Here is a 13390-nt window from a genome sequence, read left to right on the forward strand (position 1 = left end):
CATGACGGCAAGAGGACATGAAAAGCTCTTTACGTGAGGACCTCTCCCTCATTAATAAATACACTTTTGGTTACATGAAAAAATGAAACTCCTATTCCTATTAGGCTGATACAGGATGACACATTTTTGGTGATATCATCAATTCCAGACACTTCTGCCTTAGGGTTCATACACATTCCTCCGTATTTGGACAACAGAAAGATCACGAAGGCCATGCAAATATCTAGAGCTAGGGAGCAATGTCATGACCTGGCTGGGAAATTTTGAAATCAGACTTCTTCAAGACTGATAGGCCTTAATGAGTTCGCTTCAGGCTTGAGGGCTTTGAATGTTTGGATAAAGCAAAGACTTTTAAGACAATTATATATTTAAAGTGAGTAGAATTTAGGATTTCCCAGGCTGTGGAAGTTACAGGAAGGAATTAGGTCATATTGTACTTTCTGTAGCCCACCAGAGCACATTAACTTGGAAATCTTCCATTACCGTAAGGGCTGACTTAGGAAATGCAGCTCGTTAGAAGCAAGCACATCAGAAGAACCCAGCATAATAAAACAGCTCGATGTCAAATGGCATCTATCGTAAAAGTAAGGGCAACTCTGTCCCGCCAAGCTAGGGGTCCACTACCTTCTATTTTCATTGGACAAGATGAAGAGAAATGAGCAATTCTCTCTACCATCTGAGAAGCATGCAGAAAAGCAATCCAAAACTCCCCATCTTCAGCAGAACATTGGCAGAAGCGTCACATTCTCACCCTTGCTTTTTATTTTTAAGTACTGCAAGTCAGCAAGCAGCGCGGAGTTGTTACTCGTGTATCCTTCATCCAGTACCAAGTACAGAAGACAAGGACGTAACCTACATTTTCCTGTACATAAAGACAGCGAGGGAGACAGGCGCAAAATTCATGCAGACCTGGAGCAACAAACTGTATTTGCTGTGTATTTGCCTTCACTGCTTAATGCGATGCACTTGTACAGCTGCGCTTTCAACTGAGACTCTCAGGGCACTTTACAGAGCTTAATAAGCCTTGTAGATTGTCGGTAAGATCACTAAAACATGAATTTTTGGATATAGCAAGGCATTAGGCATAATCTAAGCTCTTAAATTCAGCGCAGAGCTGAAAATGCAAAAGGGCAACACAAAAATACCCTGATCTGCTCTGCCCAATGAGTTCCATCGGCAACCTCACTTTTCTGTCCGAGTCCATCTCTAAGGCTTCATGGAGACATCTCATTCAACTCATTAGTTTCCTGATGTACATATAGGACCGCAAAAGACAGAATACAGATGTTCTACTGTTCCTCAGAATCATATTTTCCTACTTTTTACTGAGTGTTATTAACTTGTGAAACTCACTGCTAATTGAGGAGGTCAAAAGCACAAATGGGCTCAGAAAAGACCTAAACAAATTTTTCAGACGGACCTCAGATCAAATCCAAATGTCACTACATAAGAGAACCTCAGGAATCCCTGATGAGATCCCTATTGATGGGGTATCTTGAGCCTTGCAACTTCTGACAATGTAATTTTAAGTTATAATTTTCACTCTGCCTGAAAAGCAACCTTTTCAGCAAGCGTTCATTCATACTTACATAGACAAAACCTTCACCTCGATGATCTCCTGCCGTAATTCCAGGCATTTGGTAGAGTTGTATTCCAAAGGCCCTTCATAAAACTCAAAATACCTGAAGAAGAACAAGGAAAAAAGATTATAAATAAGGTTTACACATGAATACTGTCCAGTGAATTCAATGAGACTGTATTGAAACGGCAAAAATAAAAGATTTAGGGTTTAAACCAAGCTCTGTATCAGTTTCACCACTTATCATTAGAAGCCTGTATTAAAGCCTAATGCCTAAGAACTGCACGTACCCATACAGCAGTTATGAGCACAACTGAGAAATATGAGGAGATGACCTGGAGGAACAGGTATTATGACAAAGGCTAGAACGAGTTAATTTGATGTATCCTTTAAAATCCCAGAATTCATGAGGCCGTAACTCCAAACTATCTTTTGAATTTCCAATAGCAAAGAAAAATACAAGATTCCTGGAAGAGCTTTATTTAAACCATCACTGGAATTGTAATATTTGGGGGTTTTGTCACTTTAAAATGACATTAAAATTCATGTTGGACCTGAGTGTCTGTTCAGTTCTGAATATACTATCCTTAAGCAGGAAAGCCTTGTTTGTTTCCTCAGTAGTTTATAGTTAATATCTAAAATTTTGGGAGATCCAAAGTTTGATCTGTTCTGGAGAAGCACTAAGCACTCACACGTCCCGGGGAACTGTATGAAGGAAAAGCGTCCCAAAAACATCTCCAGCTGTCTTCACGAGGGCCTCCAAAGGCCAGAAGCATCTAAAAGCAAACACCTCCTGAATTTTGCCTTGTAAGTATAAAATCAATCAATCTGATAAAGTGAGGAAGAAAGAAACCTATAGAAGGGGTAAAGGGACTATAGTATGTGATTGGGAAAAGCCCATGAGCCTCCCAAAGCAATCTGCTACCAACTGGGAGCATTTCTATCCTGCCTAATGCTGCTTTAGGAAGTGTCTCCTTCACCTCTCCCTGAGGATTTCACCATCTCAGCTTTTCAAATCCCAAACCAACCATTTCTGTGACCCAGTGAGAGGCATGAACCCTGAGACTGAAAGGAAGAAGCTGGCGGGAGGACATAAAAAATGCCCAACAAAGAAGTAAACTGACTACTGTCAGAAAATAACAACAGCTCAGCAATCTTTTAAAAATGTGACTATTTGGAAACATGTTTGCATAGTCTTCAAGGCAACAAATGTATTTTTATGAGTTTTGCAGTGGAAATCACGTATTTAAAGTGCTCCATAATCAGTGACAGATCTGGGAAAAGCCTTCCTCAGCCTCCAGAAGGGAGATAAAGTTCATCACGCTGGCGCATCTCCTGCGTGCTCGGCTTGTCGAGCTGGAGCTGAGCAACCTGCGCATTTTGAAAGCTGCTCCAGCTGAAATTGGATTAAGAGCTCACCTGGTTGCACCAGGCCAAAGCCCTGCGTGGATGTACTCCAGGCAAATTTCCCAAACTAAACTGAAACCTCTTTCTGCAGAGCCAACACCATACGATTTCCTACTGGTCACAGAATTTTACAGGGGTGAAGGAGCCCCCTCTGGCCACCAGTCCAGACAGCTTTTTTGTCCTGCAACACTCATTTTTCTTACTGTATTTTGCAGAATCTATTTTTTACTTTGGTTCTTTGAGTCAGAGAAGACTTGGAACCCTAAACATGCAACAGCCAAAGGCAGGAATACATCTCCACGCAACACTCAGCACATTGCACACCACTCTTCCTCTTTGGGATAGCAATGGTTACCAGCTTCATCCTCGCCCTTTAACTAAAAGTGGATTTCAGTACCTTGTGTGTGCCTCAGGACAGATGAGAATGGCAAAAATCTAAATTAACACCTATTTTTTTTCTCTTCCCTGTGCATTCCTGGCTCTGCTGCTATGTTGGAGAACCACAGCTCAAATGTCCAACAGCACGTGCTATCACATGGGAACACCGCAGCAGGGGAAAGCTGGCTTCAGCCCTTGGCACTGGACATAAAGACGTCATTTGATGAAGCAGAGAGGACATTTCCTGAATCCCAGACACTCCTTTTTATCATTGCCTGCTTACCCAGTCCACAAACCAAAAACAGAAATGAAAAAGGATGTGTTACCAAAGAGGCAGAAGGGTAAGGAGGAAAGGATTAGGTGAAGCAATGCGTGAGGCAGCATCGCATTTGCAGCACTTACTCCATTAGCCTACAGCTTCAAAAAGCACAGAACTGTCCTGCAAGCCCCTAACTCTCACAAATAGCTCCAGCTTTTCTAGCAGAGTCACTGGGAAAGGCAAATTCACCACTTGGCACCTTGTGGACGTAAAGGAGGATCTGTGAAAAGGACTGGGTGACACGCTGCCAATGGGACACCCGCATGCAAAAACAGGGGACACCGATGGCCGTGCCACTGCTGCACCGAGTGGAGAAGATGCTGCTGGCCATGGGGTGGGCTTGATTGAAACTAAGTCATCATGCCCAAGCTGCTGAATAATCCTCGTCTGGGCCGTCATTCGTAAGCCCTGAGCCGCATCTGAAGCTGCCAACCCGTCGCTAAGCCTCCTTAGCGTTAATGCTACTGATGCTGCAGCACTGATGATGCTACAGCAGCATTAAGGCATTTGTTAGACATTTAGTATCTAGTTAGGCATTTGTATCTAGTCAATAAACTAAAAAAAAAACCAAACTAATAATAATTTCCTCTCTTTCTCCCAGGACTGCTCACGCTATTTATTCGCTTCACAGCAATTCCCCTCCTGCTGCAGACACCACGGCAAATTAGCAGAGGCAGCTCCCTGGAGCACCAGCCAAGCTCTTCCCGCAGAAGCATTTCACGCTGTGTTTTCCCAGGATAACAGCTTCTGCACAACGCTGCGCTCTAGCACAAGGAACATGGGCTCCCTCAGCCCCCGCGGATGTCCTTTAAACCCAGCTCCTCTGCTCAGCAGGGTCTGGTCCTGCAGGGAGTGTTTGGGGAGCAGTCCCCTCCGTGTCTCTCAGAGGAAGCATCGGTCTCACCCCCTCCCTGGGCTCGGAGCGCTGCTTCTGCCTATTAACTCCCACTGCAGACCACGTAGTTCCCTGTGAACGGAGACACATCTGCCTGTCAGAAAGATCAATTAGCACAAATGGAAAGTGTCCTCCCCATCGTCTTCCTCACTCTGATACCCAGCAAGGGTGTAGCGCAGCTTATTTTGATTTATGCCCTTGATTAGTGACAAGCGACACACCTGACTACGCTACTCCTTTTGCTACAGGAAAGGGCTGTGCTACAGCTGTACAAGAATGACAGTCATGTTTTATAACCGTAAAAGAGAGATGATTTGTCACCCCCAGAGTGCCCTCTCCCTGCATTGCCTTCAAGTCCCCTGCTGAAATCTAAGTAATTTCTATCCCTCAAAGGTCACAAATCTATGGGAAAACCAACACAAGAATTCAGGATTCTTTACAATAAGGAACATAACTACAACTCAACCACAGCCACCACACAGTTTCACACAGGACTGTCTTTTCCCAGGGTACTGGGCACTACACACTGCTCACAGCTCAATGTCCATTCAGGTCCTCTGTAGCATTCAAATCTACATTTTTCCAGGAGCAAATCCTATATCTGGACACCACACAAGCTGCGAGTGATCAGAAAGGACCAGTTTTTTTTAAGTCTCTCAGTACTGAATGCCCAGAAATGAGATGCTACTCGCTCTCTAATTTTCTATTTTTGACTAACTGAGACTTTCTTCTTTTTTAGTCTTCATGTCTCCCATTGCAACCTCACGTCCGGCTGAGCAGCTTACAGAGCTCGCTGGTCAGAGGCAGATTTGGTGTCCCAGCACACCAGCTAACTCCGAGGTCTTTCAGCATCTGCAGTTGGGCCGCTCCTGCTTTGATCAAGAGGAAGCTTTTCTTGATCATGCAACATGATTTCAACAGCCTGAGACTTCAATCCTGCCACCTTCAAGTGACACTTGGATCGAGGCAGCGATTTTTCTGATCTATTGAACAAAGGTTTTAAAATATAATTGAGTGTAATCGCCAGGCATCCTTTAAACAAGAGCAATTCCTCCTGCAAAAAAACGCCTTCCCGTTTGCTCGTTCCTGCAGTGCCAGGGCTGCAGCACTTACGCTGCAAGAGAGCGGAGTATTGCAGGAAGGATTCCACCTACCCTGCAGGAAAAACAAAGATCTTTCCAAAAATATACATTATCCAGTGACTAAGAAATGAGAATAAATGAACCAAGCCCTGCAGACTTCTGCAAAATACTCATTAAGAGAACTGCCCAATTAGCAGTGCCTGCACTCATCAGTACGAGCAGATCCATGGCCAACCTCGGGTCTAGATTCACCTTCCCTACTCAAGAACCTTGTAAGTGCACCCAAGCACTCAGGGTCTCACGTTCATCCGGCATGGCCAGCATGGGGTCTTCAGACCCATGTAGCCAAAATATTGCTGAGGTGGAAGATATCACGGCTACAGACGCTCTGGAAAACTCATCCAGAGCAGAGCAAACCAGGTGTGGACTTCATCAGAGCGCCCACTGTGAGTGAGCAACCAAATCCCACCAGACTTTGCTCATATTCGTATTTCTAGGTGACAAAATAACAAACAGCAAGATTGGTTCAAAAGGTTGAAGGGCCCAACATCAATACAGTGATTTCTTTTTTCTCCTCAAAGAGTGCATCCTACCACCTCACATGGCGCATTCTCCTAAGGTTGTCCGTGCACACTTTGACCCTGTTTGGAAGGCATGATCTCCATTTGAGAGATAAAGAAGATGCATTTAGAGGCTGATGGACGACGTAACAGGGATCCAGGAACAGGGATCTTGGTCTCATAGACCACGCCTGGACACTGCCACATCCTCATGCATGTGGCACTTGGGGACATGGTTTAGTGGCCATGGTGGGGATGGGTTCATGGTTGGACTGGATGATCTCAGAGGCCTCTTCCAACCTTAATGATTCTGTGACTACACGATTACCACCAAGAACAAGGACAGCCTCTGAAGTCGATGGAAATCACCAAGACCTTTCATCCTACACCTTGCAGAAGAAAACGCCTGTGGAAATACTGAGGTTAAACAAGATTCCTCTCTCCTCTGAGAATTGGCAAGTGACGCAGAAATGTTTGATTCCTTTAGGTTAATTTACACTTTGCTAGGGCTGTGGCACAAAAATCACTTTTCTGCATGTGCTGTTTCTGCCGTTTGAGAGCCTGAGTTGACTTGTCCACACCAGGATGGGCTTGAAAGACTGAACTGAGAGAGAAGACGCTGTGGGCATGGAGGAGGAGGCTGGAGAAGCGATATTCTTCTCTTATACAGGTTGTTAAATCTTTTACCATCTTCATCTCTAATGCCACCATACACAGTAGATGTCTAACTGGTCATGAAATTTCAGTACGTGGCTGTAGCTAGTAACAAAATGTGCCATTATAAACCGCGTCATTTAAAAAAATGAAAACATAAGCAAGAGAAAATGGTCATACATCTCTGCATACATTATGTGGCAACTCCTTTTCTGAATTACTGCATCCCATTCTGATATTTCGTCTTTGAGGGTTTGAGATGCTGACGCGAGTTACAAAAGGATCTGCAGAAATTATCTGGGTTCTAAAAAGAACTGGAGGCGTGTGAAGCTGAATCGAAACATATGGTGACTGAGCAGGGAGACGCTGCACCGGGAAGCAATTGGTAGTGGCAGGAAGGTTCTCAATAGAGTATAGCAAGGAAAAATAGTATCTAATGCTGGGAAGTTAAAGATAGAAATGGCACCTTTAGTTGAAGGCTGGTTTTCTTTCTAGAAGAACCAAAGCAATCAAACAAATTTCAGGAGCTGTAATTCTTGTACAGAGACCCGTGCTTCTCAGGAGATTCATGTAGGTTAGAAGCTATTAACTCATGAACCTCTCACGTAGCTGAGATTAAAAGCTCATGATTAACTCATGAAACTCCTGATCATGCACCTAGGATATTTTGAAATGTTTGGCTAGATTTGTCTCCCTACAATGTCGCAAGTTTTCCTGGGTTTTGGTAATAGATGGCATCAGAAACGTCCATCCAACAAGACACGGGCAGCTTCCCAAGATACCCTGCCTATCTTCTAAACTAAAGATTTTTACTTTAAAAAAAAACCGAAAGCGCTTCCATGAACCAGTCCTCAACTCCTAAGTTTGATCATTCACAGAAGAGGAGCGGCTTCAGGTCACTGACAGCCCTATGCGCCTCCCGAGTCACCACAGAAATGCACATGCACCCCTCTGTCACACCCCAGAGACGCCCCTTTCCTGGATTCCTTATCTGATCCCATCCCGCAACTTCACAGACAGTTTACACATCCGAGCAGTGAAGAGGATGGCCGTGACACCCTGAGGACATGGTTTTCATCACGACTGTGAGAGCTCCCAGCAAATTGGCACTGGCTGCTCACTGCCACACCAATTTTGATCTCCTGTCTTCACGTCTCAGCACACAGATCATTTGGGATTGCCTGGCTCTGCTGCCCAATACCACGTCAGCGGTGTGAATCCACCCAACACCCACTCCTGCCGACACCACCATCGCTCCCTTCTCATCTGTCCATGTCTCTGGGACCCAAATCTCTCCAAAATTCCAGCCCAGTACAGCTCTACTGTGGGGGTAACAGCAGGAGCTAAAAAAGAAACAGCCCTACAAAGCTTCACCGTAGAATGATTTATCGGAGAGTAAATTAAATTATAGTTGCAGGAGACCCTGGTGTTTCTTTTCTTTCACAGTCACTGTATCAAACCAACTTCGGCTCCTGACAAGCAGCAGTGCTGCAGGGAGCCCTGTTTTACCAATCTCATTTCAGAAGCCTTCCAATTTTTAAGAAACTGCTGTTTGGCTGTTTTAATCAAGCCCATTCCCACCACTCTGATTGAAATAAGCTGCTGATGTTGTTATCCATATGACCACCTGGGAGGCATAACAAAGCACGTGACAACACTTACACACCAATAACACCTAAAAAACCCCATTTTTTAGTTTATCATTGCAAGAAACAGCTTTTTTATTTTTTTGTGGTCCTCAAGACTTTAGTATTTTTGTGTGAGGAGCTCAGCGCTGTGACTTAAGGGACATCCTGAGCCACTGTCCTGGTCAAGGAGGTCAAGCCCTTACAGCCATTCTTGTAAAATGTGAATTTGACGAATTCAATTGATTACACTTTCCATCTTGTAGCCACTGGGGACAAAGCTCCAGATTTGTCATACTGGAGAATTCAGTGTACAAACTGACAGGCCCCAAAATAAAAAGCCCACGTCTCCTCTCGTCCATCAGAGGCTCCTGTGGTCTCACCACCTAAGTCCTACGTTTAACCTTCATGGGCTGAAAGAGGCAGAGAACCCAACCAACGCAGCAGATAGATCATTAAGGCAGCTTTTTTGGCAACAAATAATGTTTTAAGAATGAAGGCTCACAATCCCAGTAAGCTGCAAAACGTATTAAAAGGAGAATAGAGAAATCGGGACTCTAGGAAGTAGTTTCAGGTATTACTTCCCATGGCCAGCATCAGATAGAGACCTCTACCTGATTCCCCACAAGGATGTTGTAAGATTTATAATAATTAGTACAAGATAAAAAGCAAAAGGGAGAAATCTGAGCAACGGGTGATACATAAGAACCAAAGCAAGTCAGTATTTGACAACTGGTTGACGCTGCATCTGAGTGAGGGTTTCAGAGAGCCTGCAGCCCATCTAGTCCCCCTTGAGTCGAAAGCATGCATCCCTTTGGCTTTGACGTGGTGTTGAAGGTTTCACTTATACTCCTTGCAAGTATTCACAACTTCTTTTCTACATAAAAGACCTGCAGCAATGCAATAAGCACTGAAATGAAGCTTTAGGTGCTCAGAAAGGCCCAGTGCATAGATATCACTTTCCAAAACTGTGCAACGAAATCCCTGGACAGTAAAATGCATTCCAATTGCAAGACACACTTTTAACTTTGTACGTTAGTTAAGGTCTGAATCAGCTTCCACTGACATCAGACAACACCATATTCTTAATTTCTGTCCTACTTTATCCTTTCTTTGCAATGTTTAACCTTCACTGTCCATTGGTTTTGATATGAATCACAGAATCACAGAATCGCTCGGTTGGAAAAGCCCTCTGAGATCATCACGTCCAACCGTTCCTGTCTACCCACTAAACCATATCCTTAAGTACCTCGTCTACCCGCTCTTTAAACACATCCAGGGATGGGGACTCCACCACCTCCCTGGGCAGCCTGGTCCAGCTTCTGACGACCCTCTCAGTAAAGAACTTCCTCCTTATCTCTAACCTGAACCTCCCTTGGCACAGCTTGGTGCCGTTTCCCCTTGTTCTATCCTCCATATGGCCACCACTCTCGTGAAGTCTGGCTGTCTTGCAATTCTAACGTGCTCATTCTCAGTGTGTCTTTGCTTTGGGAGTCTTTAATTTTCATCTAATAAATTACTCCTGCAGAAAGAGTCATCAACGTCTCTACACAATGTATTAAGTTACATTAAAGGATAAGAAGGAGTTATAAAATATACATAGGTTGATAACCATGTATGTCTGAATAAACACGTATCTATATATATAAAGATAAATAAATGCTATAGGCTAATGAAAAGCATATGGAAATCTATTTCAATTAATATCTTTAAACACCAAACCTTTCTCAAGGAGGTGATAACACACAATAAACTGCAGAGCCATGCAGTAAAAGGTATTTACTGTGCATATGCTGACACATAATTAGTGTTGTGCACTTAAGGCATCTCTCTGGAGACCTGTAAATATACACAAGGAAAATCAGGTTGGTAAAATGTAGCCTGCAAGTTTTTCATTTGGCGGGAAGAATTATTCATTAGGGGAAGGTCTGTTTTCAATTGATATCAACAGCCTGCAGTTGGGTGTCAGATCAAGATCCTCAGGAGATGTCTGGTGATAACACAGTAAGAAAGGTGATCAAAGGTAAGCAGTAAAGAATCTGTGACACAGCTCTGCAGCTATTCACCACACAGCCTCACCTCCAGTCTCACCTCCACATTTATACTTTTATACTTTTCATTTTGATGTATTCTCAGCTTTCAAACAGTAGGCAAATGGATAAATAATATCGCTAACCCACTTACGTGCAATATGCGTTGCAGACAAACTTATCCCTAACTCAAAATCTCCTTCTTTCAGCTCCGCAGTCTTTAACATGACAGAGAGTTTGAAATCTGCATCCTTTATTGATATGATAACCTCTGAAATTTAAACCTTTACAGAGTCTGAGCCTGTTTGTATAAAAAACACTTGTGTTCTCAAGCTCTTTGTCTTTGACAGGGCTAGAACAGATTGCAAACACTACAGTCACTCAGTGCTTCACAACTACTGCGCAGCCAAGGGATTTGGGTCCTCATCCTGCAATCAATGATGGTTCAATTGTCTCTGACAAGGGTGCCTAGAAGGGAAAAGTCTGTATTTATTAATTCTCGTGTGTCTTCAAAAAGATGCCTGTCTATGTGCCGCATTCAGTTCTTGTACATGCCAAGTGCCTGAACTGAAGGCTTTGCATACACTGGCTACAGATGTGTACACAAAAAAGGCAAAAAAAAGCAGAGATGGATACACACACACACATACACATGCATAAAACGAACCATTTTCCCCTCGTTCTGAGTGAAAAGCTGCAGCTCAAGCTGGTACTTTTTATAAAGGACCTTAACCAGTTAAACCAGCCGAGTGGTGCGTTTCACGTTACAGGGAAGAGCCGTAGCAGGAATCGCAGCATGGCAGCGGTTCGTGAGAGGGGACGATTTTTGGCAGGTCAGACGCCGCACTTCCGCTCACCTTTGAAATGCTGGCAGCTCCACAGCTGGGGTGGTTTGCAAAAATGGTTTACCAAATTACGCTGTGACGGTATTTTAAACAAAACACGCAATTTACCCGAAGAGAGTTTTGTTTATACACAGGTATTAAATGCAGGCTTCTTTTAATTATTTTATTTTTTTTCTCTAACTGTTCTAAGATTACTCTGCTACTTATTGAACTACCTGATACTACACATGACTCAGGCTTTTTTCACTTCTACAACTGAGACTCCAGGAAGATACCCCAAATATTTGTCCCACGCCTGTACCCAGATTCGTGCAGATGCCCTGCAATAGCCACGGAGGCACAACTGCAGGCAGTTTCCTGACAATGCACATGGCCCTTCACAACCCTTCAGGAAAGTCTCAGTCAAAAGGACCCTCCTACAAATTAACAAGCACAAAAAGTGCAATGGCACATCTCGTATTTTCAAAATAGCGTAAATAAAGGAAATACTCCTTTATTTATTACTCCTGCTGCCATGGGGAGCAGCACCGAGCAGCCAAAGCAAACCGTAAATCCCATTTTTCATACAGCCTGTGCTCACATTTGTGGTTCACACAAAGAGCGAGAGATCTCTGCAGTCATCCCCTCGGGTGTTGGTACCTGGTGCCTGTGTCACTGCCACTCTTCACTGCTCCGTCATCCGTGAAATTAAAGGTGCCGGTCCAATTTGCCAATTCCTCTCCATTCTGCCAGCTAAACTGCAGCCCTCTAGCAAGAAAACGAGGCAGTTGATATTTGATATCATTCATCAGGTTAAGTCTATCAGCATGAGTTCTCATGCCCTGTTTCTTAACACAGAAATACGACTATGACACATTCATCAAAACCAATAGAAAGATACCAAGAACAAGAAGACATCATCTTGCTACGGGAAACAATTCATTTTCACTTCCCATGGACTCTTCAAGTCCTTGGCTGAAGACTTCCCAACCAAACTGCAAGGCCAGCAATCATCTGCACTCATAAACAACACACATAGGTGAGGGGCAAGGTGGAAACATCATTCCCAGAGACCCAAGCACAAAAAGCTGGAGACTTATGTGGGAAACTGCAGGGGCAAAGAAAGAAACCCTCCAGACTTCAATTTTACATCTACAGCGGTTAAATGTGGTGGGCATTGGCTCCGTCCTCTGATTTCTTGGCCATGCTAGCAAAGGATTTGTCATTTGATGACTGCTCTAAGTCACACTGTATTGCTTCTTTTCCCTTTCTGGGAAGATGCATATCACAGTCATCACAACTCCCTGTTTCCCAGACTTTCACAAATCCACCCCAAGACCCATGATGCCTACGGTCTCCTGGAAACTCCCCCTGTAGCTGGGTAGAAATCCCAGATGTGTTTTAAAAAGCCAGGTCTGAAAACACAGTTGACAACACAAGTCAAACCCTTCCCTTAGCTCGGAAGTCAACGACAAAGAATCTCGCACGCAGATCGTTAGTTTTAATCTCCATCTTAACCCAATTTCGTGATTTCAGGCGCCTGGCAGCCGAGTTGTGAACATTTGGTGCTGCCAATGCCCAAAGTTAACTTCCTGACCAGGCTGCGTGGGGACAGCCAGGGAGCAACCTGCCAGCCCGCTTTGTCCAAAGGAAAGGGCATCCAAGACCCTGCCAGTTTTCTTGGTCAGACGGCTCATTTCAAGGCCTGGAGCATCTCTCAGACCTCATCCATCCCCTCGGCTAAATTGGCAGCAGCTATAAGCACAGGAAATTAAGAAGGAACAACATGGGGCGTTAAAATAAGGCCTCTTTGCTTCCTGCAGCAGAAAAGGGGAGCAGCTCTAAACAGCTCCAAAATCTCCAAAAAAGGACTTTATTTATTTCTTCCGTATCATGGAAACGTGTGCACATAAATCCTTGTTGCCGTAGCTGTTTTAAGACAACCTTGCCTGACTTCAACTATCTGCCGTGCAGGTATTTCCACGTGAGGTAATTGTCCTGGTTCTTAAAAATCAGTAGAGATTGGGTCATTACAGT

General features: G+C 44.0%; 1 protein-coding gene across 1 annotated transcript in view; it reads right to left on the reverse strand.

Annotated features, from left to right (window-relative positions):
* The window catches only part of ST8SIA5 (ST8 alpha-N-acetyl-neuraminide alpha-2,8-sialyltransferase 5), a 25092-nt gene extending 12900 nt beyond the window's left edge, over window positions 1-12192 (reverse strand). The window contains exons 1-2 of the mRNA XM_010181957.1: window positions 12014-12192; window positions 1590-1682 (exon numbers count right to left, since the gene is read on the reverse strand). Coding sequence (XP_010180259.1) covers window positions 1590-1682; window positions 12014-12192 — 272 coding nt within the window. The remainder of the gene's footprint in view (window positions 1-1589; window positions 1683-12013) is intronic.
* Between the last annotated feature and the right edge of the window lie 1198 nt (window positions 12193-13390).

This window comes from Mesitornis unicolor, unplaced genomic scaffold (genome assembly GCF_000695765.1).
Source record: "Mesitornis unicolor isolate BGI_N332 unplaced genomic scaffold, ASM69576v1 scaffold22583, whole genome shotgun sequence".
NCBI lineage: Eukaryota > Metazoa > Chordata > Aves > Mesitornithiformes > Mesitornithidae > Mesitornis > Mesitornis unicolor.